This window comes from Peromyscus californicus, unplaced genomic scaffold (assembly GCF_007827085.1).
Source record: "Peromyscus californicus insignis strain IS unplaced genomic scaffold, ASM782708v3 Scaffold_4__1_contigs__length_199733344, whole genome shotgun sequence".
Classification (NCBI taxonomy): domain Eukaryota; kingdom Metazoa; phylum Chordata; class Mammalia; order Rodentia; family Cricetidae; genus Peromyscus; species Peromyscus californicus.
Genome location: NW_026294562.1, coordinates 110,925,625 through 110,951,690, shown reverse-complemented (window position 1 = coordinate 110,951,690; position 26,066 = coordinate 110,925,625). Strand labels below are relative to the sequence as shown.

Sequence of the window (26,066 nt, the reverse complement as noted above, 5' to 3'; positions counted from 1 at the left end):
AAGAATCATTATATGGAAGTGTGTGTGTGTGTGTGTGTGTGTGTGTGTGTGTGTGTGTGTATAGGTCTCTACTCCTTCCAGTGTTTAAATCTAGCCCTGATTTACCAAGGGTCCTTGTGTAGAAATGAGCAGGTTAATGGTTCTGGAACCTGAAGTATGAAGTGTCAAGTGAGGCAGAAATAGGTGTGTACCATCCCAGAAACTCATTAGTCCATTGAAAAGAAGGTCTGATGACATTCAGTTGTTTATGACTAAATTAGTTAGAGAAAAGGACTGTGCTTTTTTTTTTTTTGTTCCTAGCTAGATGACAATTTACTTTTCAATCGAAGCAATGTTTCTTTTCTTTAGAAACATATAAAAGGCATGGACAGTCTGGTCAAAGATTTGGAAATTCACAAAGATAACATGACTTCTAGTGTGGCTGTGTTTAGCCTTTCCCTTTACTGAAAACACTGTGAACATGTTCGGCAAACATGCTGAAATTGAAATGCAGGCATGTCCTCTTTGGAAAGAAATGCTTTAAATTGGATATACCTCACTCATTTTTAGTGAAATATTTTGAAAATTATGTCTTAGAAAACCAGACTCTGAATGGCAGGGTTGAGTACATCTTTCAGTTTCAAATGCAGGCTCTCTTTGTGGTGAATGAATTTGTTGTGGTAAAGTATTTGGAAGTAAACCCTCAGAATAGTTTGGGGTGAGGAAAAATACTGTTTTAAAATAAACCAACCTATCAATCTTTGAATCTTTACAGTCATCATATTTTGAAAGAAATAGAATTAATAATTGTTCATAGTACAAAGAACATGTACTTGCATTATAGCATGTAGTCATGATTTAAAGTAAATTAAATTCAAAATTTAAAGGATACCAGTGTAACACTGGTGACAGTGTAACACTGTGACTGTGATCATTTTTTCAAAATTAATTGATACTTTAGGGGGTTAATATTGAAGCTCTGATTTCATTATTTCCTGATTTAGTCCATGTCTTGGCAACTGGATAAGTGATTCCCAGAAATGGTGAACATTTCCTTTCCAGGTTAACTTTCCCATCACTTCATCTTGCTTATGCTACAGTGTTTCTGCCTGGATGCATCATTTCTCCAAAGGTCCTACTATTCTGATAAAAAGTTTTCTTTCCTGAGACCTGTATTTCTTGTGTGGATCGGGGAGGGCAGGGAGTGAGAAATGCCAAATTGTAAGGAGTATTCGCTACTGTGAGGCTCCATCCAAAAAGGGCTTGTAACAAAGTGTACAGTCTTGTAGCCCAGCTGTGTGGAGCATTGATTGCTTCTGCCTAGAGCAGGGATACTGTCAAGTTGCTCTGTGAGTTGAGTCATCTATTGACAAAGAGCTACCAGCCCGCAGATAATGCTGTGCAGAGCTGCTCTCGCTGCTCCCTCTGCTCCCACGATGAACCGCTTATAGCAGCTGTCAAAGATACTGAGGCATCCACAGGGAAAAAAGACTTTTACAACTGCCTGGAAGAAAGGGGTGTGAGGGAGAAAGCCTTTCTATGCAGAGCTGACCAAAGAAAAGGGTAGGCATCAGTGCGGTATGAATGCATACCTCACCAAGCAACCCAGCTGCAGCCGGGGGTCCGATGGCATGGAATCCGGCAGGAGTGCGCCCACCCTCATCAGGGATGCCCACTGTGCCTGTGGCTGGCAGAGGAATGCTCAGGGGCTCGGGTACAGTTCTCAAACTATGCCCTCCTCAGGACCTGGGGGCCCGGCTTCAAACAGGACCAAGCTGGTCACCTTGTGGGACAGTGTACGGAAAAGCCCCCACAAGACCAGCACCAAGGGCAAGGGGAATTGTGGGGAGCGTTGTGCCTGCCCACATGGTTGGTTCAGCCCTGCACAGGTGAGCTTTTTTTTCTTTGTGACTTTCGTTCTGTGTTGTAAGAAAGTTGTGTTTAAGGTCAGAGTGGCTTGAAAAACTTTGCTGAGTCCTCCTCGATGACTGGGTTTGTCTGCTTGGAAAAACTGTTAGGCAAAAAAAAATGTTCTAGTTTCACACGTGTTTGTGGTTTTACACTTCTGGGCAGCGGGTAGAAATCCAGGGATGCTGTGAGTGGGTGTCAGTGACTTTTTTTCCAGCTCATATTCTCAAATCCTCACATGATTTTTAGGATTCTGTAACAGGGTCTGTTAGCATCCCTCTACTCCTAACCACAGTTCACTTTTCTCTTCAGCCTCTTTTTAAAATTATTATTATTACTTTAAGGAATAGAAAGAAAATGAATTTTAATGAGACACTTCCAAACATGATAAAAATAAAAGAACATTTATTTTCCCATCAAAGGAGAGAATCGAAACTGGATGTGTGTTATTCTGGTTTTACTCTTATGATACTATGTGTCTTGGCAACTATGAGGGAGAAAATTTGTTTCTACCACATAATTCACTTTACAAATGAAAAGACTAATTGGAAGCAAGAGGGAGGGTAATTCTACTTAGAATAAAGAGGGACGTTTAACCATAGAGAAGCAATAAGGTCATTTATATTAGGACTACAACTGTTTGTTTTACAATGCCTTTCTGAATATATGCACATTTATTTAATTTGATTCCAAAATTTCTTTTGCCCTCAAACTACTAGCCTTTTACCAAAAATAAAAAGGACTTATTTTTATTTTTCTGCTTTCAGCAAAAGGCAGGGCGGGGGGCAACTTCCTGCAAATGCTAGAAATATGAATAAAATGCACCTGTAGGCACTATCATAATCACAGAGCAGAGATTATTCTTAAATATGCACTGAAAAGAAAAATCTGTGTTGCAGGGGGGAAATTTTCAGTTTCAGCATTTTTAATACAATTGAGAAGTGAATATTGATCACGAATAAAACGTTATGATCTAAGAGATGTAGAGAGAGTTTTAATCTCGATAATTGTTTTTCTTAAGTACTTCCAAGAATGCTATATATCACTAATTTTTAGCAGTATGGTTATGTATTCATGGCCAAGCATATGGCTTTTTGATTCATTGGTACGGAATTAGAAGCTTTACTTAGAAAGACAGAATCTCAGATTATGTTTTATCAATTAGTTCAGCTTTAAATGGAATCTGGCGTTGGGAAATGTAGGCAAATTTTAAAATTAATATGAACTCCAAACTGAATAAGGAGTCTTGACAATTGTGATGATTCTGTGTGCTCATTGATAAAACATTGGTTTAATATTCTTTAGCCTATAACTATGTGTAAGGTGCGTTAACTTCTCCCAAGAAGACAAAACTTACTCAACAAAATATACCTTATAATTTTTGCACAGAGAAACCGAATTTGGTTTATCATTCAAATCTTTTTTGTTCAGGAGGTAATATGCTTTTAGTTCCATAAATGATACCTTCCCAAACCCAAATCTTTAATACTACCCTGTAATAACAACATAACAAAAAATATTAATAAATGTTCCAGCCAAGGAAAACTTCTTTCTTTCTTCCTTGTTAACCAAGTCAGCTTCCTGCTTGCCTGAAATTTATAACCGTTTGATACTTTAAGGGATTGAACCAGACCCTGCACTGATAATTACGGGGCCAGTGACACAGGAGACGGAAATAAATTGAAGCAGCCCCAATCTCCTTTACTCTTTAGCATATACATTTCTAGGCATTTTCTTGTCACTCACGTGTACTTCATTATTGGCTAGAACAGTGAGCCTCAATGTTGGAGTTATTATCCCATATCACTTAAGCTTTTCAATGTTATGACCGGAATTTTCCTTTCTACACTTTCTTGTCTCTGACCCGCAAAAGTCCTATGTTAGACTGATTGGTCTATCTTACCCTTCTCAGACCATCCAAGTAGATGATGAGGAATAACTTTAACTTTTTAAAAAATAACTTTAACTTTTTAATTCATATAAATATATACATATACATAAAATTAAAACGTTCATGTAAATATCCCTAATACTTAACTATTTGTCTATCTTATATATGTGAATGCTATATTATGCACATATTTTCAGATATAAATATAGAATATTCATGTATAAATGTATGCAGCTTTATATACATGGAAATTAGCATTCTATGTCATTCTTAGCTTATCACTGGGAAAAATATTAGCTTACTTTCCAAAGAATGCTTCATTCTCTTCACTTGAAATGTTTCTTCATTTATTTCCCTTATCACTTAGCAAATGAAATATGCTGAAATATAAACATATGCATGTCCATGTCTTGGTTCATTCATATGTAAATTTGTAGCACTTAACCAATATTTTAATTATATAGATATGTCTCATCACTCAGAATCTGTGTACTATCACAAGCACAAGAATGTGCATGTCTGTGCATGCAAATGTCTGCTAAATCTAAGTTTGTTTTGAGAGTTTTCTAACACTATTTTACCCTTTAATTTCACAAATAGGTTGTAAAATGTTCTAATACCAAGAGTGGCTGCTAATGACACTAAAAATAATCTTTGTAAAGCAAAAAGTAAAAGGGTTGTGCACATTTTAGAATAGCCCAGTGACCCACCTGTGGTTTAGAAGGGGCCTGAAGAATCTTAGTGTTTGGGATCTGAGAACTTGTTCTCACAGATATTTATTTACTGTATTGCGTGGAAATCAGTAGTGTGATTTCTGGCTGCTATAATTGAAGGCTATAGTAATTATATGACTTCTTCTCAAGGCTCTTTGCCAAACTCCCATCATTTGGTGTGCTGAGAACTAACAGAACTCTGTCATTATGTTGCTCCTTAGTTGGTCTAAAAAGTAGCTCTATCTCTTCTTGAATAAGTTTTCACTCCATTTGAATCTGTATAGTTAATAAATCCGTAGTAATGGGTAATAAAAATGGGAAATTGTAGCATCCAGATGTGAGTTATGTAATGTATCTACAATATTAGGGTTGGCCTTGGAAGGAAACATACCTATCATTCTTTATGTGGCTTTCCTTCCTACTTCAGGCTGAAATAGGGAGACAGAACAGAACCATGGAAGCTTGGTGATCACAGTCATATATATTTGTTTTTCATTCCTTCATCATTCATTGTTTATTCAACTACAATATACTGAGTGCCTATGATATAGCACCCTGTCACACCCTGTCACTATTATAGGAAACAAAGTAGATTACTGCTGCTCTAGAGCCCATATTCTATCACAGTCTATGCATTTGGCTATTAGATCATGACCTAAAGTTTCCAAGGAATGTGGCAGTTCCCATGGTATATATCTAGGGTACAGAGGGTCTGCAGAAGAGTAAGAGGACAAGATGCTTTTTAGAAAATATGGTGCTTCTTTTTGTCACTAGGGTTTCCATTTTGTAAAATGGTAATTCAAAATAGTGCCTACTTCCTTGGGTTATGGTGAGGAATAATTAGCATTGTGTATATAAATCACTTCTTACCGTGTTTTCACCTAGCAAAATCTGAATGAATATTGTGAATGTGAAAATAACACTACAATCAATGCAGCTTTTATAACAGTATTTTTCCTTATTTCATTTTCTTTATTTACTAGGAAGAGAATGTACAAATTGGTAACAGATCTATAGAGGTGGTATTACTTGGACTAAGTTGGATTGAATCTTAACAAAACTAAATATGTTTACTAAGTTGGTAAAAAGAAGTAGAACTTTTGAATTTTTTTCTTTGACAATTACTCTTGTTTCCCACTGTCCTCTAACCCCCATCCTTTCTACAAATCACTTCTCAACATTCATAGTGTTTGTTATTGTTTTATGATCCACCAAGTTAAACTGAGGCTAACTGGGTGACTATGGTGCTCCATTGGAACACCAGCAGGTATACAGCTGAACACAATGACTCCCACTTTCCCCACATCTTCCAGTAGCCAATAGATCAAAAGAAAGAAATAGGACCCCATGAGTTCCTCACCCATCCCTATTGATTGTGAATAGGCTGGTCTTTTAAAGGTCTATTGTAGGTAACCAACACTTTTTGAGAAATATAAATAGAAAAGAATTCATACAGCATCCTTGTGCCTATGTTGAATTGCACATAGATTTGCCCACCCAGAACCCTGGACCTGGCGGGGCAGGTTTATCAGCACAGGAAAATGGGGTGATGTATGGGGCCAGGGACTAGTTAATTCCTGGTGGGCCTGGATAACTACCCCTGAGTATATGCTCTGCCACTTTCTGTATATTGAGTCTCAGGACCAATGACCACTTCTAGACCTAAATTTCTGAAGTCTTGCTATTTTTCTTGCTAAGACTCAAAATCTCCTTCAGCTAGGTTTCCACTGCTGTGATAAAACACCATGACAAAAAGCAACTTGGGGAGGAAAGCGTTCATTTCATCTTACAGCTTGTAGTCCATCATGAAGGGAAGTACAGGTTGGAGGCAGGGACTGAAGCAAAGGACATGGGAGAATGCTTCTCAATGGCTTGCTCAGCCTGCTTTCGTATATTCTCCAGGACCACTTGCTCAGGGATGTCATCACCCACAGTGGGTTGGACCCTCCCATGTCAATCATTAATCAAGAAAATGGCCCAAGGACTTCCTATAGGTTGATCTTATGGAGGTACTTTTTCAACTAAGGTTCACTCCCCCATTTCAGATGATTCTGGTTTGTGTCCAGCTCACAAAAAAAAAAAAAAAGAAAGAAAAGAAAGAAAAACTAGCCAGACAAGTACTACTGTCCATTCACTTTGCAAACTGGTATCCATAAGATAATGAAAGGCGTTCTGGAAAGAGTTTATACTTCAGTTCCAGACAATCTTCAATTTGGACTTACAGGCTCTGTGTGATCTCCTTTGCTTAATGTCCATAAGTCTCGTTTTTCTCTTCTGTAAAATGCCAGATGAGCAAGTCATGTTGCAGAGAAATGAAATAAGAATTGAATACAATTTCTCTAAATACCCCAGTGTGGCACCTGGAGCCTAATTGTTCAGCACGTGGTATTTATTACTACCCGTGATGTCAAACTTTTATGTTTTCTTAACCTGAAGTACTTACTACCTTCCTGCCCGTTAATTAGAATTTTTATGACTCCCCTTTATTGATGAAGGTTAAACTAGGCAATTGTCCAGAAACTTTTGGCATAGGTCTGTACCACTGAGGTGACATTTTGTCCTTCATGTTCTCAGAAATTTAAAACTGTGCACACAAAGAGAAAGAAAGACAGAAAGACAGAGACAGAGAGAGATGGGGGAGGAGAGGAGGAGAGGTCTAATAGGATTATATTGATGAAGAGTCACTCCCATGGCCGTGCATTCAAAAATTAAGAAAAATTAAATTTTCCAACTACTTCCTTTCAGGGGGCTGCATTTGAAGTATTTAGTCAAGCTCTGTCAATCTAGATGTCCCTCAACAATCCTCTGATAGTAACTAAAAAATGAGCAGTTTGTAACAACATTGAATGGACTTTTTAATCCAAGAAGTAAGACTTCCTGACACTGAATATCAGCTTCAGCTTATGCCATATCAGAAAATCTCAAAGCTTCTTATAGCTCTTTGCCTTTTCTGAACGATCCCTCTACTTACCAAAGGGAATGAGGCTTTCTTTTTTTTAATTTCTGGGAAACACCAGGCACTCTGGGGAAGGGAAATACAAGTCAAGGAAGAATTAAAGTTCCTGTGGCAGGCTTGAAGCCAGTCAACACCCCTGCTACCCACATCACTGGGTGCTGACATCAGCAGAGCTCTCTTTACAGAGCAGAACAAGGAGAAACTCAGCACAGAGGGCAGGATGGAGAAGAGCAAAGGTTTCATGGTGTCTCCTGAGTACTCCTGATTCTGGGTGGATAAGACACTGAAGTAGAGCGTGGTGGCACACGCCTTTAATCCCAGCACTTTGGAGGCAGAGGCAGGTGGATCTCTGTGAGTTCGAGGCCAGCCTGAGCTACGGAGTGAGTTCCATGAAAGGCACAAAGCTACACAGAGAAACACTGTCTCAAAAAAAGACACTGAAGTAGGAGCCTTGCCATATTTAGTCTTCCCTTTAACATTGACAAAGCCCTACTCTAGTCCCTATATGAAGCTATATAAACTGCAGCTGAGAGTAGCTTGGACACAGTCACATTACCAAAAAGATTGGAACTGGTTTCAACTACATGTGTGTTTGGCTCATATATTCCTCCTACGCTATCTGACAGGAGCACTTGTTGCCAGCCCTGGAAGGTAGACTGCAACCACTTACCTTCACCACACACACTATAGACCTCAATAAATGCCCAATTTACCAAACATCTCCGTAAAGGTTTAGAGTAATGCACATATTTAGGAGGACTTGCTTCCAATTGTAGAAGCCTAATTTCTTTTCTTCTGCATTATTTCTTTGTCTCAGGAATCCTTAGTGATGTCTTTGCAGACCTTTGCCCTTACTCATCAGGGTGAAGGACAGTGTTAAGTTGAAGTGTTGAAAGCTATGAACATCAACACCATAATGAGATACTCACCCTAACCTCATTAATTTGTTCTATTCGCAAGTTGTGTTAGGTCTACAAAGTGTATGGTAAGGAGTGGCGAACAACCTGTCAAAATGTAAAATCAATGTAGAAGTCTGTGGTGATGTTTTTAGTCCCCACACACTATCTCACATTGCCCAGTATTTGTAAATCTCACACATTCGTTCTATCTGTCTATACCTGAAAGTACATAGAGAATCAAAGGCTGATACTCAAATGTCTCCACAGTCTACTTTACTCTCTTGTGTTCCTTGATTTGTTGCTGTCAATCATTTGGTGTTCTTCACTGTGATTATACTGCATTCCAGTCCTTTAAATTCTCAACTGTATCTAGATGCTCTATGATGATGTCAGAACTTCAGGACCACCTAATAGATTTTCCAAAGGAGAGACTGAAGCCTAGAAATGTTAAGAGACTTGCTCAAGGTCATTTAGTTTGTGGCAGACTTAGTTTGGCCTGGGTTCCTAACTCAGAATTGAATTATCTTTTTACTGTTCCAAGACACTCTCCTTTTCAGCCCTCTGCACTCATCTTCACAGGGGATTTCTGCCAGAAAAGTTATTAGGCATGCGAGGCATTGGGAATTGAACAAAAAATATTAATACATAAACCTAATTTTTACTTAGAAATAAGACCAGCAGTCCTGAAAAATAGAAGAACCACTAGAAAACATTATTTATTGGGCCAGTTTTTATTTGTTTGTTTAGGTTTTCTGGGATATAGTTTTGCTGGCCTAGAACACATGGCAGGCTGCTTGTATCATACTCCTGAGTAATGAGATTATAATCATGTACCACCAGTTCTGGCTTAGGAAACGTTTCATATGCAAGACGGTGCTTTTGTGTTGACAATGATTGGGATGTTAGACTGGCATTTAGAAATTGGAGACCAGGGATGCTAGATGTACTAAAGCATGCAGAGCAATCCTGTGCAGCAATAAATACCATCAGGTCCTTCATTCTGTACATTGATACAGATTATCCAAAAAGTAATTACCTAAACCTAAAATAAATCTTAGTTCTGTGAACAAATGCAAAATGTTCTTGAAAATGTTTATTTGTCATTGAATCTTCTAGAAGGACAGATCCTGTGTATATCAAGGGACCTTTGTACTTTGTTTTGTTTTGTTTTTTTTCAAGACAGGGTTTCTCTGTGTAGCTTTGCGCCTTTCCTGGTACTCGCTTTGGAGACCAGGCTGGCCTCGAACTCACAGAGATCCACCTGCTTCTGCCTCCCGAGTGCTGGGATTAGGGACCTTTGTACTTAATCCTATTGTATTTATCAAGATTTGTTTACCATTTTGGAAGACTCTAGACTTACATTGATCCTTTTTCAGGTAGTAGCATCCTTAATACACCTCCTCAGTATTGATCTTGACTTGTAGGCTTCATCAACTGGTGTGTAACTGAACAGATTTGAGCCTTCTTCAAGTAAATCTAGATCCATCTTTAGTTTGCTTTACTTTTGTTTTATTTTATTAGCTGGAAGTTAATAAATATGTGCATTTGGGATGTGCAATGTGATCTTTAAATCTGTGTGTACATTGTGGTGTGGGCTGGAAGCTAATTAGTATAACTATCATTCCTTTCTTTCTGGGAAGAGCATTTAAAAGTATCTCTTTTAGATATTTTGAAATATGCTGTACAGTGTCATTAACTAGAGTTACCAGTACTCAAGGAAGTAAAATGTGACCAAAGGATATGTAATTAATTGTTTTTAATTAGGAGGAACATGAAATTCTGGAGTTCATCAAATTTCATTAACAAATAATTTTAAAATACTTCATTCCACTAAAAGATATATGGTGTAATATTTCATTGATGCCTCTTATTTTAAATGTTTTTGTTTTTCCTTTCCTCATTATCATTTTTTATCATCATCACCATCACCATCATTTTAAGCATATGTTTCTGCACCCAGCAAATAGCTCATATACTTTTTGCTCAGGGAATCAAACCCAGAACCTCAAACATGTAGACAACTGTGCCATCTCTGAACTTATTTCTTCTGATCATTTGATTGTTACTCTGGTTGGACTGTAGGTCTTATCTGCACTTAACTGCCCTATCACCCCTGAAGGTGTTAGATTTATTCATTTTTAACTATTTATTTTTATTAATGTGTGTGAACAGGGAGAGTTCCTTGGAGGCCAGAAAAATTTTGATCCTTTTGAGTTAGAGTTGCAGGTGATTGTGAGCCACCTGACATGGGTATTGAGAGGCAAATGTGGATCCTTTAGAAAAGCAGCAGGTTCTCTTAACTGCTAAGCCACCTCTCCAGGTTTAGATTTATTTCATATCTATCTATCAGTGCTCATTTTTAATCAAGGAATTGTATTTTGAAGTACTAGAAATCAGAGGTATTGCCTTTATAGAATAGAGGATTTTATGTATGGATATATAGAAAACAAATAAATTAAAACAAGCAAACATACATACATGCATACATACATACATATAGAATGAGTGATAGCTAGTTAGGAAACTGCTCCTCTGGCATGTCCTTATTTATTTTAATTAATTTTAACTGAACATAAAATCATAAAAGTTTTGCACTTTGTGGGTACAGTGGTGTGCTAATGCATGTATATATGACATTACGGACAATTCCAGGTTAACATATATCTCCTTAACTGTAAGCTTCATGTAAAACATTTTTTTTAATCCTGAGACAAAGCTTAAAAATAAGACCTGTTTGTTTGCAAGAATATGACATTTTTTTTCTACCTCAATTATCTCCAATTTTCTGTTAGATCTACATATCAAATTACGTCCTTTAATATTTCATCACACATCTGTTATTAATTATTTCTCACACTAATTCATAACTAGAATTCCTTCAATGTCTGCTCTTACATATCTCTGTGCTTTTTAAGGAAATGGCATCTTGTTATTCCATTTAAATCCATATTTATCCATTATAAGATCATGTAAGCATTTGGCTCTTTTAATACATCATCTAATACAATTGAGTCTTCCTGCTGAAAAAGCAATACTTTAAATGGTGGCCTTTCTTTTTATTTCTCCTTTTTACTTCAGCTGTTGCACTTTGTAAAAATTTGCATGTAGGTACCTGTATTGTCTACAAATGTCATTTCACGTGAAGATATGAAGGAATTATATTTATTATGTAATGGAAACATTAGCCCCTATAAGAACAGGACCACTGGTTCAGATATTCAAGACTGTTGAGTGTGTTTAATTTACTCTTCAAATAGTCCAGAAGTCAGCAAAGTGAAGCCTGCAGATCAGGGCCAGTCTGCTCACTGTCTTTGTATAGACTGTGAATTAAGAAAAATGTATATATTTTAATAGCTAAAGACATCAAAGGAATATTGTATCAAACATGACAGCTATATGAAATCACTTTGTGTTATCTGTAAATTAATTTTATTCAATCACTCAGGCGTAGCTCTTTGGGTGTTGTAACAGCAGAGTTCAACAGTTGCAACAAAGACCCTAAAGCCTTCAAGTACTTAAATAGTAGTGACCTAACTCTTCCCAGAAAACTCCTAACTTCTGCCTGGGCCAGCTCATTTCCATTTTCTGCTGGTGTATGGTCCCCTTCTGCCTAACAAAATCTATCCATTTTTAAGGTATGGTTCGAGCCTATCTTCCTCTTCAATCCTTTTAGCTCTCAAAATTTCTTAATGTGGAATCCTGTATTACTAGAGTGTTACCTTATCCTGTGGCTAGTTGGTTCTCCACTTACAAAATGTGAGATTTCTCATATTCCCTAGTTGTATAATTATACCTTTGCAAAAATTCTTCTAATAACATTATAGTGAATACATCTCTCTATATACTATTTGTAGCTATATTATCTACCTATATAGAAGCATATTCCCATTAATGTGTGTTTTGTTTTGTCTTGAGTCAGATTCTTTTTCTGTCCTATGGTGCTTTTCAAATATTGGAATAACTATTCAAAAATCAGTTTCAGCTATCCAATTAGACTGTACAGTCTCAGTGAAAAAGGTAGAATACTGTACTTTCAAAGCACAATTGTAAAAGCAAACTTATTTGACTTAATATTTTTGAATATAGGAGTCAGTCCTCTGCAAGATTGAGATAATGTCACAAAATATTATCTTATATTTAGTTTTTTTAGATTCTGATGTAGATTCTCTAATTACTTTTCTCCATAATTTTTGTGGCTAAATATAAATGCTCAGAGAACTATAATTAGCATCACCACATTGAAAACCCATGAATGAACACATTCTTGTACTTTATCATGACAGCCGGTGGTTTCATTAGTGGTGGACATCAATTACAGTAGCCTTAATGTAGATATGTTATAGTTACTTGTCCATGACTTAATTATTCACCAGACCCCATTTTATTTGTCTGTTGGTTGTGCTTGCATAGAGACCTGTCATTTCTTTGATCTATTTTACTTATTTTCTATTACACTAGTTCATGTCCTTAATTGAAGTGCTTTTTGTATTCAGCCTCCAATTTCACTTAACTTACCAAGCAAAAATTAAAACTAAGTGAATTCTGATACAGTTTTAGTTTAAAAAAGACATTTTACTACTTTAAAATAATTATATTTTTCACTGTTAGAGAAAAAACACAAACTGACAGTAAATATATTATGAGCTAAAGATAGTAAAACTCAACATCATCTGTACTTCACCTAAAGTTTACCATTATTAACATTTTATCTTCATAATCCTCTCTCTCTCTCTCTCTCTCTCTCTCTCTCTCTCTCTCTCTCGTGTGTGTGTGTGTGTGTGTGTGTGTGTATGTGTGTGTGTGTGTGTGTGTGTGTGTGTGTGTGTGTGTGTGCACATGTGTGTGATGTTTGGAGGCCAGCAATCAACATCAAAGTGTCTGTCTTCTTGAGTCTCTTTCCACTTTCTTTCTTGAGATGGGATCTCTCTTTGAATCTGGAGTTCACTGTTTTGGGTAGACTGCCTGGTCAGAGGGCTCCCGGGACCAGTCGGTCTCCACCTTCCCAGTGCTAGGGTTTAGAGGCACACTGCCACAGTCTGATTTGTCACATGTGCGCTGGGGATCTGAACTCAGGGTTTTATGCTTGCCCTGTGAGCACTTTACTAGCTGAGTCCTCTCCCAGCCCCACTTTATAGTCCTTTTTATGCCTGCAAACACATCTCCAGTGGAGAATACATTGTTTTCGTTTACCTGATCACAAATGTAGATAAACATAGTCATATTTGTATTGATCAAATGAGTGTATAATATTAAATTGTACATTTTTTCCTTTTATTGAAAATAGATTTTTTTCTCATGTAATATATCCTGATTACAGTTTCTCCTTCCTCTACTCCTCCCACTTTCTTCCCATCTCCCCTCCAATCCAGATCTATACCATTTCTGTCTCTCATTAGAAAGCAAATAGGCTTCTAAAGCATAATAATAAACTAAATACAAAAAAAACCCAAACTAACATATTGGAATAGGACAAAACAAATAAACACAAATAAATGAGCCCAAGAAAAGGTATAAGAAACAGACCCACTAGTTAGCACACTTAATCCAATAACAACAATACACTCTAAGCCAAAATGTATATGAAAATGACTGGTAGGTTAAAAAGAGAGAAGAAATTATGTTTTTTATTAAAATCATATTGTCAACATTTTCCCATGTTGTAAATTATTTTTATTAGTTTACATTTTAATAACTACCCAAATTCTTTACCTACGGAAGAATTTGTTTTTAATTTTACTATGAAAATCACTGAAGTAATCACTTGTGTATAGGGGACTTTGACCACATTTCTCATGGTGGATGAGTTTTCAGAAAGGGGTCACTGAGTGAAAAGCTGTGAAATTTTTTAAGGCTCATATTATTTATGTAGTCCTTCTATCAATATTTATTTAACAATTAATTATTAAACTATCCCACATCCCAAAGCACTATGGTAATCAATGGAAAATGAGAGACTGATTCTTGTCCCACAGAGCTTAGAATTAATTGCCAAATTACTTTGCAGAAGATTTGCATCCTTATAACCCTGCCATCAGGGAGTATCTGAGCATGTCTTTCCTCCACATTTGTACACATTTGGCCATTTGACCTTTGTAAAACTCCTTATGAAACTGGTGAAATAAAAAGTTCATGCCATTGGTAATTTAATTTGGTTTTCATTGTTAATTAGGATGAGCACTTTCTGTACCATTGTAGATAATTATAGTACTCTGCATAGCCCTTTCTAATAGCTCAGTAGTACACAGGTGGCAGTTAATATATGCCTTGTTGGTCAGCTGAATAGATGAGCAGAATAATGCATGATGGATGGTTATATATATATCAGAGAGTAGTTTCTGTTTAAGAATCCTGATGAGAGAAATTTCCACCTATTCCAAATATAGGAAGGTAGGTGATACTTGACTGCATTCATAGCTGACCCGTGCTTTCCTGTCACTGTTCTTCATTCCTTGAGCCTGGTCTCTGGAAGAAAGGGGGCTGAACATTCTTCTTTTCAACCCAAGGTAGGTGAGTAAGCTTGTATGAGTGACAGATGCAATGGTAATTAGTATAACGGGCAGGGGTAACAGGCTGTTTCTCTAAGTCTCGAGAGTTTGCTGAGGAGTTCAGCATAGACATTAAATTGATAGCAGGAAAACTAGAGGAAGTAGCTATGGAGAAAGCCATCCCCCCTTTACTATAGTTACCTATGGGTAAGAGTTGAGTGAATGTTATATATATATATATATATATATATATATATATATATATATATATATAATGAATATATATATAATGAATATATATGATGAATATATATATGATGAATATATATATATATGATGAATATGGGGCAGGAGTACAGAAATTCTGTCCCTGAACTTCAACATAATTAAATTATAGAATGATTATATGAAATTTTAGTCCTTAAAAACATACTATTCTTCATTGTTGGTATGAATTTAGAAAAGAAAAAAATTATGGGCCCTGAAAAATCTCAGGATTTCCTTTATCAAAATGCCCTCTAGCTGTTTAAAGAATGAAGAAAGAAAGAAAGAAAGAAAGAAAGAAAGAAAGAAAGAAAGAAAGAAAGAAAGAAAGAAAGAAGGGAGGGAGGGAGGGAGGGAGGGAGGGAGGGAGGGAGGAGGGAAGGAGGGAAGGAAGGGAGGGAGGGAGGGAAGGAAGGAGGGAGGGAGGGAGGGAAGGAAGGAAGGAAGGAAGGAAGGAAGGAAGGAAGGAAGGAAGGAAGGAAGGGGGAAGGCAGGCAAGCAAGCAACAACTCTGAATTTTGGAGAGAGTTTGGCCTCTAGGACAGGAAGAATGAATGGACATATTAAGAGTTAAATAGGTTGAGAAATGAGCACAGATTGAGACACAAGATTCTCTTTAGCTTGTGACAGTACCTCTCTAACTAGGAGTTCCTAGTAGAGTAGTAATTACTGTTTTCCAATAATTAAGTAGAATAACAGTATAACAATTGACATTATGACCACAGCTCTCTTTATACATCTCACCTTGGGCTTCCAGCTTACCTTCATAACTCCCCTTGCTCACCTGCCCTGCAGTCCAACCTGTCCTGCAATAGTCCTGGTTTGGCAAGGCTGAAATTGGGACTTAACCTCAGCTCTAGCTGAAACCCCAATAATTAGTCACTATTAATTAACACAGAATTAAATTTCAGAGCATCTTAAAGATTTCCATTTTTGCTTTTCTACTCCCAATGTCTATTCACAGTAGCTAGTACCACTTGGTTTTCTTTGATGCTTTGTGGATGTTGTTGTTACTAAATTTATCACTCATGTATTTTCCCTCATTTAATATTCAGCTCTATTCATATTACTCAGTGGTTTAAAAAAATATTGAAAATAGCACTTCCTTTTAAGTGCAATCTAATGTGTGGACAAGGCAAGCACGTCTGGAAATGTTGGTGACTGGTCCATGAAAAAGTGAAAACAGCAAGCACTTGTTTCTTTTTTGTTAAAGAATTCCTTGTCAGAGCCCTTTATCTCTACTAGAGTTAGGTAGAGTTCCTGAGATATTTATAAATGTGAAGATGCACTGTTTTTTATGATAATTATAATCATGGAATCAGGGTGTGAAATACTTTTTTACAAGGTGGGTGTGGACTCCTTAGCAGAACACGGAGAGTTGTCTTGGGTTTGGCCTATGCATGGGTTCAGACCTCTCTCTAGCCTCCCTTTGTTGTGCTCTGATCATGACCAGTCACTCACTGTTCCCTGATTCCCTGGGGCCACCATGCAGCCTTCTGCTAACTCCTTCCTCTGTATATAATGACACTCTCCCTCCCTGTGCTTGATTTAATCACATTCACCATTAAAGGATCATCTCTCATTGTGTCTTTTCTGAGGCTCTTCTTTTTCTGTGATGCCAGTGAATGTTGTACAGATGCCTGCTTTTCAGTTAGCACTGTGATTACTCACATGCCTCCTTTATCCATCACACTGCAAGCTTTGTGAGATCACCATTCTGTACTTACTTTTGGATTCTGAATGCTAAGACCGAATCTGACAATTTACAAATTGTCGAAAATACTATATTTTCAAAAATTTTTAGGGAGGGAATAGTGCTCTCTTAGACAAGGCCAGCTAGAGAATAACTTCTTTAGGATGTATGGTAATTAGTCCCCAAAATGCACAGTGTGTCCTTCTAAAAGCCCAGATAATCATTCTAATAATTTTTAGGAGAATAAGAAACCAAGAACTTGACTCAGACTCACTAAAATGTATATTATTTTTCAGTCTGTAAAAATCAAGTATTTCAGTGAAAAATATGATCATCACTCAATAGTATGAGAATAGAAACACCCATACTCAAAAACACCAGTGTTCATTTGTTTATTCATTACTATGTATTTTTTCCTCATGGGTACGGGAAACCCCCACCCTAGCAACTTGACAATATAGCAAGAAGTACAATACATAAGTTAATGGGGAAATAAAATTAACAAATAATATTTCTCTAGATAGGGATGCACTACTAAATATCCAGTATGACAATATGATGTGCTAAATTGATAGGGAAGTGCTTCTTTAAATAGATGTTGAAGGGAGTGAAGGAATTAATAGGAAGGAAACAATTCAGTTGACAGCTGAGAATGAAAGTGTGAAGGAAGAAGCCTTGTGGTGATCCTTAGTTGATATCACAAATAACAGAAAGGGTATCAGGGGACCTAGGGCTGAATAAGTGTGGAATATTCTTGCAATTCAAGAAAGCTGGTATGGAGAAAAGAAAGTATACAGGTGAAAGGAAGGGATGAAAGGTGGATGGTTAGGTAAGTTTGAGACATGTAGACTTTAGAGGTCATGAGGATATTTTGTTCAGATTAAACTGACAACCACCTTTATGTAAAGACACACCAAAACCTAATGAACACAGTGATGATGTTGAGTTGTCAGGAGACTAATTGAAATGCTGTTTAATAAGTCTTCTATGATAGGAATAATGATAGTCAGGCTCAGGTGGCAGAAGCAGTGAGCTGTGTGGGTTGAGGATACACTTTGTATGCAGAGCGATGGATCAAATTGTGTAGATTTCAAAGACAGAGTATGACAAGTAGATGATGGCCCGCCAGAGTTATGAAGTTGACCCTTCCCTCCTGCTTCAGCTCTACGCTTAACCCTTCCTCCTGATATTTTTATGAAGAAGATATTTGGAATATCTCATTTAAATGCATTGGGGGTGACCACTACAAATGTAATATGGTAATTCCCAGGGAGATGGTTTGAATGGGGCACTAAGAAGAAAATAATCAGCTGGTCCTACAGAAAGTTATTGTAGTATTTTTATAGCATGCAATTCCTGTTCTTTCTCCCTTAATTTTTGAGTTCAGCTATGAAATCGTAAGTGCATCTCCAGCATGCTGCCCACTAGATTCATCAGAAATTTTCCAACTCTGAAAGAGAGGTAGGGTGAGAAATGGAGTCCATTTCAAATTAACTCTGTCATCTTCCAAAGGTTAAAGTTCAAGTGGAGTGCTGTGGGCCTAATTGTCACTGTTCAGTTTCATCTTTTAGCGGTTGATATTGGTTATATTGTTTATGAGGTTCCAAAAAGGTTCAAATAAAACTTTTTTTCTACCTTTAAACTTTGCATTAATTTCAAGGTAACAATAAGTAAGTCATATCTTCAGGACCAAACTTCAGCCAGGAGTCACCAATAGTTCCTTTGTACATGCTGAAGTAGTAGACTGAAAAGATGTAGAAACTGGAAGGTCTAAAATTGTCCTCTCATCATGAGATGCCTGTAGCCAGTGTGGCAGCAGCTTGGCATGAATGTTCATTATCCCATCATGACTGTGTCATAGAACCACATGATGACAATGGCCTTGACAGAGTAAATAAATCGTTCCCTAAAAAGTTCCTTGTTTCTGAACGGTTTGTAAACTGTATGTATCAAGGGCCCTGTTTAATTCATAGCTCAGCAGAAATCACATCCTGGCAGGCTGTGTTAAGTAACCCGACACTTGCAATTGAGAGTCATGGTCAGATTTATGGTTCAGAGGAGAATGAGTAGGATCGGTCAGTGGAAAGATACAGACTGAAAATTAGAAGAACTGGGCTCTCATAGCTGTGCTACTGTAGCCTTTGAATCACCCTAGGCATGTTGCAGAATCATAGTGTCTGCAGCCAACCATAAAATGAGGAAGTTAGACCAGATGAAAACGTGATTCATGTTTCACTCTGTCATCTTGCAATGATTCATGGTGATTCTCTGAACCATGGAAAAAAATAGTAAGGAGTCTACAGCAAAGCCACTTCGAATAGAATGTAGGGAAAATTAGTAATGAATGAATGAGGAAGAAAAATAGGTATCCCATATTTCTTCATAATTTTATAGCCTGGGATTTTGATGATGGTGAGTACTTTATGTGATTCATTTATATTATAATTATTTAATCTCTATGCTTAGTTAGGCATTTCTCATATACAGCTATCTTAATTTAGGTTGAACTCCATAACCAAGAAGGTCAGTCATCTTATCCCCATTTATAGATGATACTGGCTTTTGGAAGTAAAATAATGTTCTAATTTATAATCATAGCAAGGGCTAGATTTGTGTTTGTACTAAGGGCTCTGATCCCAAAGGACCACCCTTTCCACTGTTCTTTCCATATTCTTTTTAAATTTTATTTTGTTTTGTTTTTTTTTTTTTTTTTTTTGAGATAAGGTTTCTCTGTGTAGCTTTGTGCCTTTCCTGGAACTCACTATGTAGCCCAGGCTGGACTCGAACTCACAGAGATCTGCCTGGCTCTGCCTCCCGAGTGCTGGGATTAAAGGCATGCACAACCACTGCCAGGCTTAAAATTTATTTTATGATGATAATGATGATGTGTATGATGTCTGTGTATGGGTGTAGTGCCTGTGAGTATAGGTGTCCATGGAAACCAGAAGGCATCAGATCCTCTGTGAGCCTCCTGGTGTGAGTTGCTGGAAACTAATCTCAGGGCCTCTGAAAGAGCAGTACACACACTTAACTGCAGAGTCATTTTCCCTGCCCCTGTCCAATACAAATTCTATAGAGCTTGCATACATTGATGTTAAGTTTACTTATGCATGGATAATAAGTATGAAGTGGTCAGATTTTAAATTTTTTTTTTCTTTTCGAGACAGGGTTTCTCTTTGTAGCTTTGCGCCTTTTCCTGGAACTCACTTGGTAGCCCAGGCTGGCCTGGAACTCACAGAGATCCTTCTGGCTCTGCCTCCCGAGTGCTGGGATTAAAGGCGTGCGCCACCACCGCCCGGCCCAGATTTTAAATTTATTGGAATCCTCACAGTGTTCAGAAATGCATTGATATATTTCTGTAAATGTGGCTTTAAGGAGAGGATGGAATGATATAGTGTTCACAGTAACCTAAAGCTTTTCTCAAAGTACTGTGGTGCCTTTTTTTTTTTTTTTTTTTTTTTTTTTTTTTTTTTTTTTTTTTTGGTTTTTCGAGACAGGGTTTCTCTGCAGTTTTGTGCCTTTCCTGGAACTCACTTTGTAGACCAGGCTGGCCTCGAACTCACAGAGATCCACCTGCCTCTGCCTCCCGAGTGCTGGGTTTAAAGGCGTGCGCCACCACCGCACAGCTGTGGTGCCTTTTGTTTGTTTGGTATTTTTTTGTGTGTGTGTAAAACATGATCTTGTAACAGGAGTAAATGTGTCAGATTCTGGAATTAAAAACAGCTTTTTCAGTTCCTTTGAAATCTGGAATATAATTGAAGATCATTTAAATATAGATATTCTCCCCTGGGCCTTGTGTCCAGTGTAGCAAATGCTGTTGTTCTACCCTTAAGCTAGGTCCATCATCCTCGAAACTCAACAGATAACATCCAATGTGTCCTTAGTCCTTTATTGCCACATTGAACAGGGTGATTTTGTGTTCCTAAATATCATCTAATTTCTACAATTGATAATGAGATATAAAAAGCTAGTTTATTGCTTCTCCTCAATAATAATTTTAAGATATAAGCCTATACTCCTTGATATATTAAAAGTTAAGTACTTATTCAGTAGGATGAACCTTAGAATATGGGCAGTGACACTTGAACCTATGATGGCAGTGATGGCTTCTAGGCCTGTCTGTATAGTATAGGACATACCTTCTGTCAGGTTACAGGGATGCATGAGTAGCTGAGTCATGGGAAATATTGTCTACGCTGGAGTCTGATGCTTCAGCCTGCTGCAAAAGTATGATTCCATGCATATTCTCTTTCTGGTAGTGACCATGATGCAAGTTGGGAGAAGAAATTGCATTAAATTAGAAGCCTATGTCATCTTTTTCTTCTTTCTTTCTTTCCGGCAGAACATCTAGCATGATTGGTGAAATCTGGCTAGGCTTTTAGACAATGTCTTTTAAATTAGGTGTGATTGTTTCTGATGAGGAGTAGATTGTCCACATAATCATCTCTTCATCTCAGCAGCAGCTGAGCTTCTTTTCCAACCCCCTCCTGTTGGAGCTCATTACATCAAGTTTTCCCACATCCGGGGCCCTGTGAGACTTCCACACTATGATTTCACAGTAAGCTATGATGATCTTTCTCTGCCGTCTCTTCCATTGAATTGAAGGAAATGTGGATATCAAGAGGAAATCTATTGCTGAATCTCCTTGCAGAGATCTTGCTGTGGACTATTCCAATGGTCTTAGACTGGTCTTTTGTAACAAATGGAGCATGAAACACATCTACCCTAAAAACCATTGTCATGTGTTTAATTTCCTGTCCCTCTACAAAATGCTTGACCATGTTAGAGTTTGAAATACTTCAGTGACCCCACCCTGTTTATATAATATAGTTCAAATTTCTTAGAGTAATGGAGAAGTCCCCAAACACTCACACTGACCTGCTTGAAAACCAGTTCCTTTCAACACCTCCTAATCACTTTACCCATAGAAACTTGCCACTTTTTCAATCCACTATGTTCTCTATTCGTAAACATTCATTCTCTATCAAGTATGATGAGGCACAATAAATAAAATATTTTTATCTTAGTATCAAAAGCAGACATGATTTAGAAGTCACATTCTGAAAAAAGGTTTGAAAACAAGATGAACTACTGATAATAAATGTAGCCTGAAAGAACCAGCTGCCAAATAGGCTTTTTAGCACTTCACGGGCATTTCTAATCTTCCAATCAAGTTGTGAGCTTTTCCTGCACAGACCCTTTGGCTCTCCCTTGTTAAGATCATCTCACATTGGCCTCCAGAAGGGCCCTTGGCTCCTAGAAGAAGAAGTAAATTGATCATTCTCATTTCCTTCTTTCTAGCTTTTGCAGTATTCTGTTCCCTTCCTATGAAGATAAGGAAACAGGGCAATAGCATAGCATTTGAGAAGTCCTTCACTTGCATCCCTAGATATGAGGAATGATCTGTCATATCCTGGGCCATCCTTTTCTCATTGTCTTCTCTCTTAATTCATGCCAGCCCTGTGTATTCAGTCAGAGTGACATTTCTTACAGCCCAAACTTTTAATTAGTCTACTCATTCCCCATGTTTAGATTCCCAAATAATCCAGCAATAATCTACATTTAGTCCAGCATGGCAGAGGATGATGTTCATTGGGTCAAACAGTAAGACTGTGAAGCTACTCAGAAACAAGGGCAATATGAATCTTCACTGATACCTAAGACAGTTTGGTGACAAGCACATCTAGTCCACAGCTGATGGGCTTCATGTGTCCCAGAAGAGCTATGAATACAGGTCAACAAATTCACAAATGACAATGTTATATTGCAACGTCAAAGAGTTAGACATCCCTGGTACAACCTTGTGAGTATTGAACAAACAGAAAGAATATTTTCTACAATGGTTAAATAAAAGAAATTGAGGAAATTTAACTTCTTTTAATGATTGTCTACTAGGTACCAGGAACTTGGATAGAAATGTATCCAATTTAGTATGTGAGCCAATATAATGTATAAAACAGCCCTGTGAGAATGAAACCATCAGTCCATGGTACAGATGAAGAAATCAGTTCACAGAATCTTTGTCTAATTAGATAACTATTTGTATAGCTTGTATCCAATAGCAAATTGGCCTACTGTTCTTACACAAGCTGTTGTATCTCTCTGATTTGAGAGTCATTTGTAAAGTTGAATTATATTTGCTTTCCAGAATATATATGAAAATAGAGATAAATGCCCTATGAAGAATTTGGAGGGAAGTTAGAGTGCAGATTAGCTGTCAGTCATATATTTAATCATCACTCTACTAGCAATGTTACTTTTTGATTCCTTGGCCCTACTCAAGTTTCATATTTAAAATATTTTTGAGAATATCAAACATGAGTACTTTGTACATACATAATTTCTACCCCTCCATCTCCCTCATAACTCTTCCTGTCTCCAACTCCTTCTCAATTTTATGACCTCTCCTTTTATAGTTATTATCATTATATGTATAAGTATGTATATAATTACATATCCATTTAGTGTCCATATATACATACATTTAGGTATAACTTCTTGGAATTATTTAACTTCTCAGGGGACTTGTGTCTTGAGAAAATTGATTCTCCCTCTCTCCACAGTCATTTACTCTCTATAGCTCCACATTTATGGGTGAGACCTTGTGAAATTCCCCCCATTGACATTGGTGGTTTAACTGGTCTTGCCATTACGCAGGTTTAAGCAGCCATATTGTTGAGATGTCATGGTTCAGCAACTCTGCCACGTCTATAAGACACTAGTAGCTGATGTTCTCATCCTCTGGTTCTCTCATCTTCCATCCCTCTTCCATGATGTTCTCTGAGCCTTAGGTATAGGGGTGGCATTGTAGACGTGCCCTTGAGGGTTAGGCACCTCACTCATTTAAGACATAACTCTACGCATTGTGTGTTTGTGAATTGACTTCTTTCATTTCATATATCGAGTTCACCCAACTATCCTTCAATCATTTTAGAGAATGTTCAGTAATCTTTGATAAATTTTCCTTTTCTCTAGACTATTCAGAATAATTTGTGAGACAGCATAAGATCCTTAGACACTTTAGTGTACTATGAGGAATGATAAAACAATAGTAGCTAGCATGCCAAATGCTATGTTCCATACATTCTGGTATGTGCTATGTATAAATATTTTTTTAGAATTTTTCATGAAATATATGGGCTTCTTCCCCAATTCTAGATGAGAAAACAATGCTGTACAAAGAGTTTAAGCTATTTACTGTTACCATGGCAACACAGAGTAAATGGTAGTATAAGAATTCAAAGCATGGCTGACTCATTTTGAAACCATACTTTTTAAATCATTATGCTACCAAAGTCTAATTCCTGCTATCTAGGAGATAAGTGTTGTCCTTGGAAATAGAAAAAATTGATTTTAGTTCATATCTTCAAATAACAAACTTTAAATTCCTAAATATATTTATCAATAGGTCTACTCCTTCCTTTTCTCACTAAATGGCCATGAGCCTACATCATGAGATCCATTTATTAAAGATACAGTACACAAGGAACTGTACATGGTGGTACTTGGTGGATGTTAATGAATGCTGAACTCCTTTCCTTAAAAAATATAATAAATATTCCAAAACTTTTTACAATTCATATTTGAGCCTCAGAAGATCCCTGTGATGATGGGTTATTGTCTCTGTTTTACATTAGAAAAATAAAGGCTCAGAAAAGTCACAAGGCTATTATCTTACTATATTCACATTACCAATAGCAAAGCAAGGATTACACATTTCTCATCCTTCCTCATTACACCATGTATGCCTGTATCCTTACTTTTATCATGCTGATGATCAGTTACCTGACAAGAAGCAGATTCATGGGGAAAAGTAACAAAGGTTGGTTTTGGCTCAAGATTTGTGGGTACAGTTCATTATGGTTCAGAGGGCATGGCAGCAGCAGGGGCTCCCAGTGATGGTGATTGGGGGCTTGCTCACATTTGGGTAGAATAGGAAACAGAGAAAGTGTGAGCACTCACCTGGTTCTCTCTTCTTTTCCCTTTAATTAATCCCAGTACCTCTGCCCATGGGATGGTGCTGCCCACATTCAGATATGTCTTTCTTCCCTATATTAATCCTCTTTGGAAATGTCTTCATAGAAACATCCCAAAGTGTGTTTTCCTAGCCATTTCTTAACTCAATTATGTTGACAACTATAGATCCACTTAGAATACATAAAGTCAGAATGGCTATGAAATATAAGGAACCTCTATGTTAGAAAATATTTTCATCCCTCCCCTGAGAGGCAAGTTTGTAGAAAGAGCTCTATCTGGAATTAGGATAATATTCCATTAAGAGGTTCGTTTCCTTTGCTCAGTGAAGGCCATGATCAGAGTTGACATCTAGTCCTATTTGTTTGTTTTGCAACTGTGGGTACTCAAGCTTTACTGAGGATTAATTTACAATAGATGAAAAGTCACACTGGGTATCATTGCAGTGAGCAGACAGTTGTTGGGAATAATCTTGCTAATTGGCCCTGTTAATGAAAACCAGGAAGCCTCTTCCAAGAACACACTTATAAAATAGAGGTCTCCCTGCCCCTTTCTGAACAGAAACAAAGAAGGAGTAGATGGGGGTGGGGTGTAGGGGAGAGGGGGGGGAAAGAGGAGAGGAGGAAGGGGAAAATTAGGCTGGGATGTAAAATAAATAAATGTTATGAATTTATGTGTTATGAATCTGGTTGCCATGCTTTGCAGCCTGGCCATCCAGAAAATTATGTAGCCTTTCTGTTTTTTATCATCTGACAGTCACCCAAAATATCTAACATATAAACTAGAGGTAGAGGAGGTTATGAGGACCCAATTATCCTGCAGTATAAACTTAGAGTATTAGAACTTTAGTTTCTACCCTCAGAGTAAGTGAGTATGGCCTGGGTATACATCCTCTGTATTTGATTAGTAATCCTGTTTTGCCTTCTGCATCAGGCTTCAGGGTTTGGAACATGATTTTAAAAGGCTGGCTGTGTGGGAGGCAAGAATTCTACCACTGAACCACCAATGCTTTATTAGCTATAAAGTAAAGGATAACCATGCTATAATCCACAGACCCAGAGAGGCTAGGTTACAAGCAGGGCCCAAGGAGTGACATGCAAACCTTCCTGGGAAGAAGAAATAGAAGTGATCCCTTGAGTGGACTAGGGGTGGGTGGGGATGGGAACTTGAGGGATCAGATTAGGAGTTGGATGGAGGGGGAGAGTGCTGGAATTGGGGGAGCATTTCAGGATCAGATAGAAATCTGATGCAAAGGAAACTCCCACAAATCTCCAGGATGACCCCAGCTAAGACTTCTAGCAATA

At 37.5% G+C, this 26,066-nt stretch overlaps 1 protein-coding gene across 27 annotated transcripts in view; it reads left to right on the top strand.

Annotated features, from left to right (window-relative positions):
* Dlg2 (discs large MAGUK scaffold protein 2) overlaps positions 1-26,066 on the top strand; it is a 1,877,153-nt gene that overhangs the window by 1,118,898 nt on the left and 732,189 nt on the right. For 2 of the 27 annotated variants that reach the window (XM_052714329.1, XM_052714328.1), the window contains exon 1: positions 1,395-1,868. The exons of 22 other annotated variants lie outside the window; for them this stretch is intronic. In XM_052714329.1, coding sequence (XP_052570289.1) covers positions 1,560-1,868 — 309 coding nt within the window. In that variant the 5' untranslated portion in view covers positions 1,395-1,559. Of the gene's footprint in view, positions 1-1,392; positions 1,869-26,066 lie in introns of those variants that run through there. 3 more of the 27 variants (XM_052714339.1, XM_052714342.1, XM_052714334.1) reach the window with 3 other exon arrangements.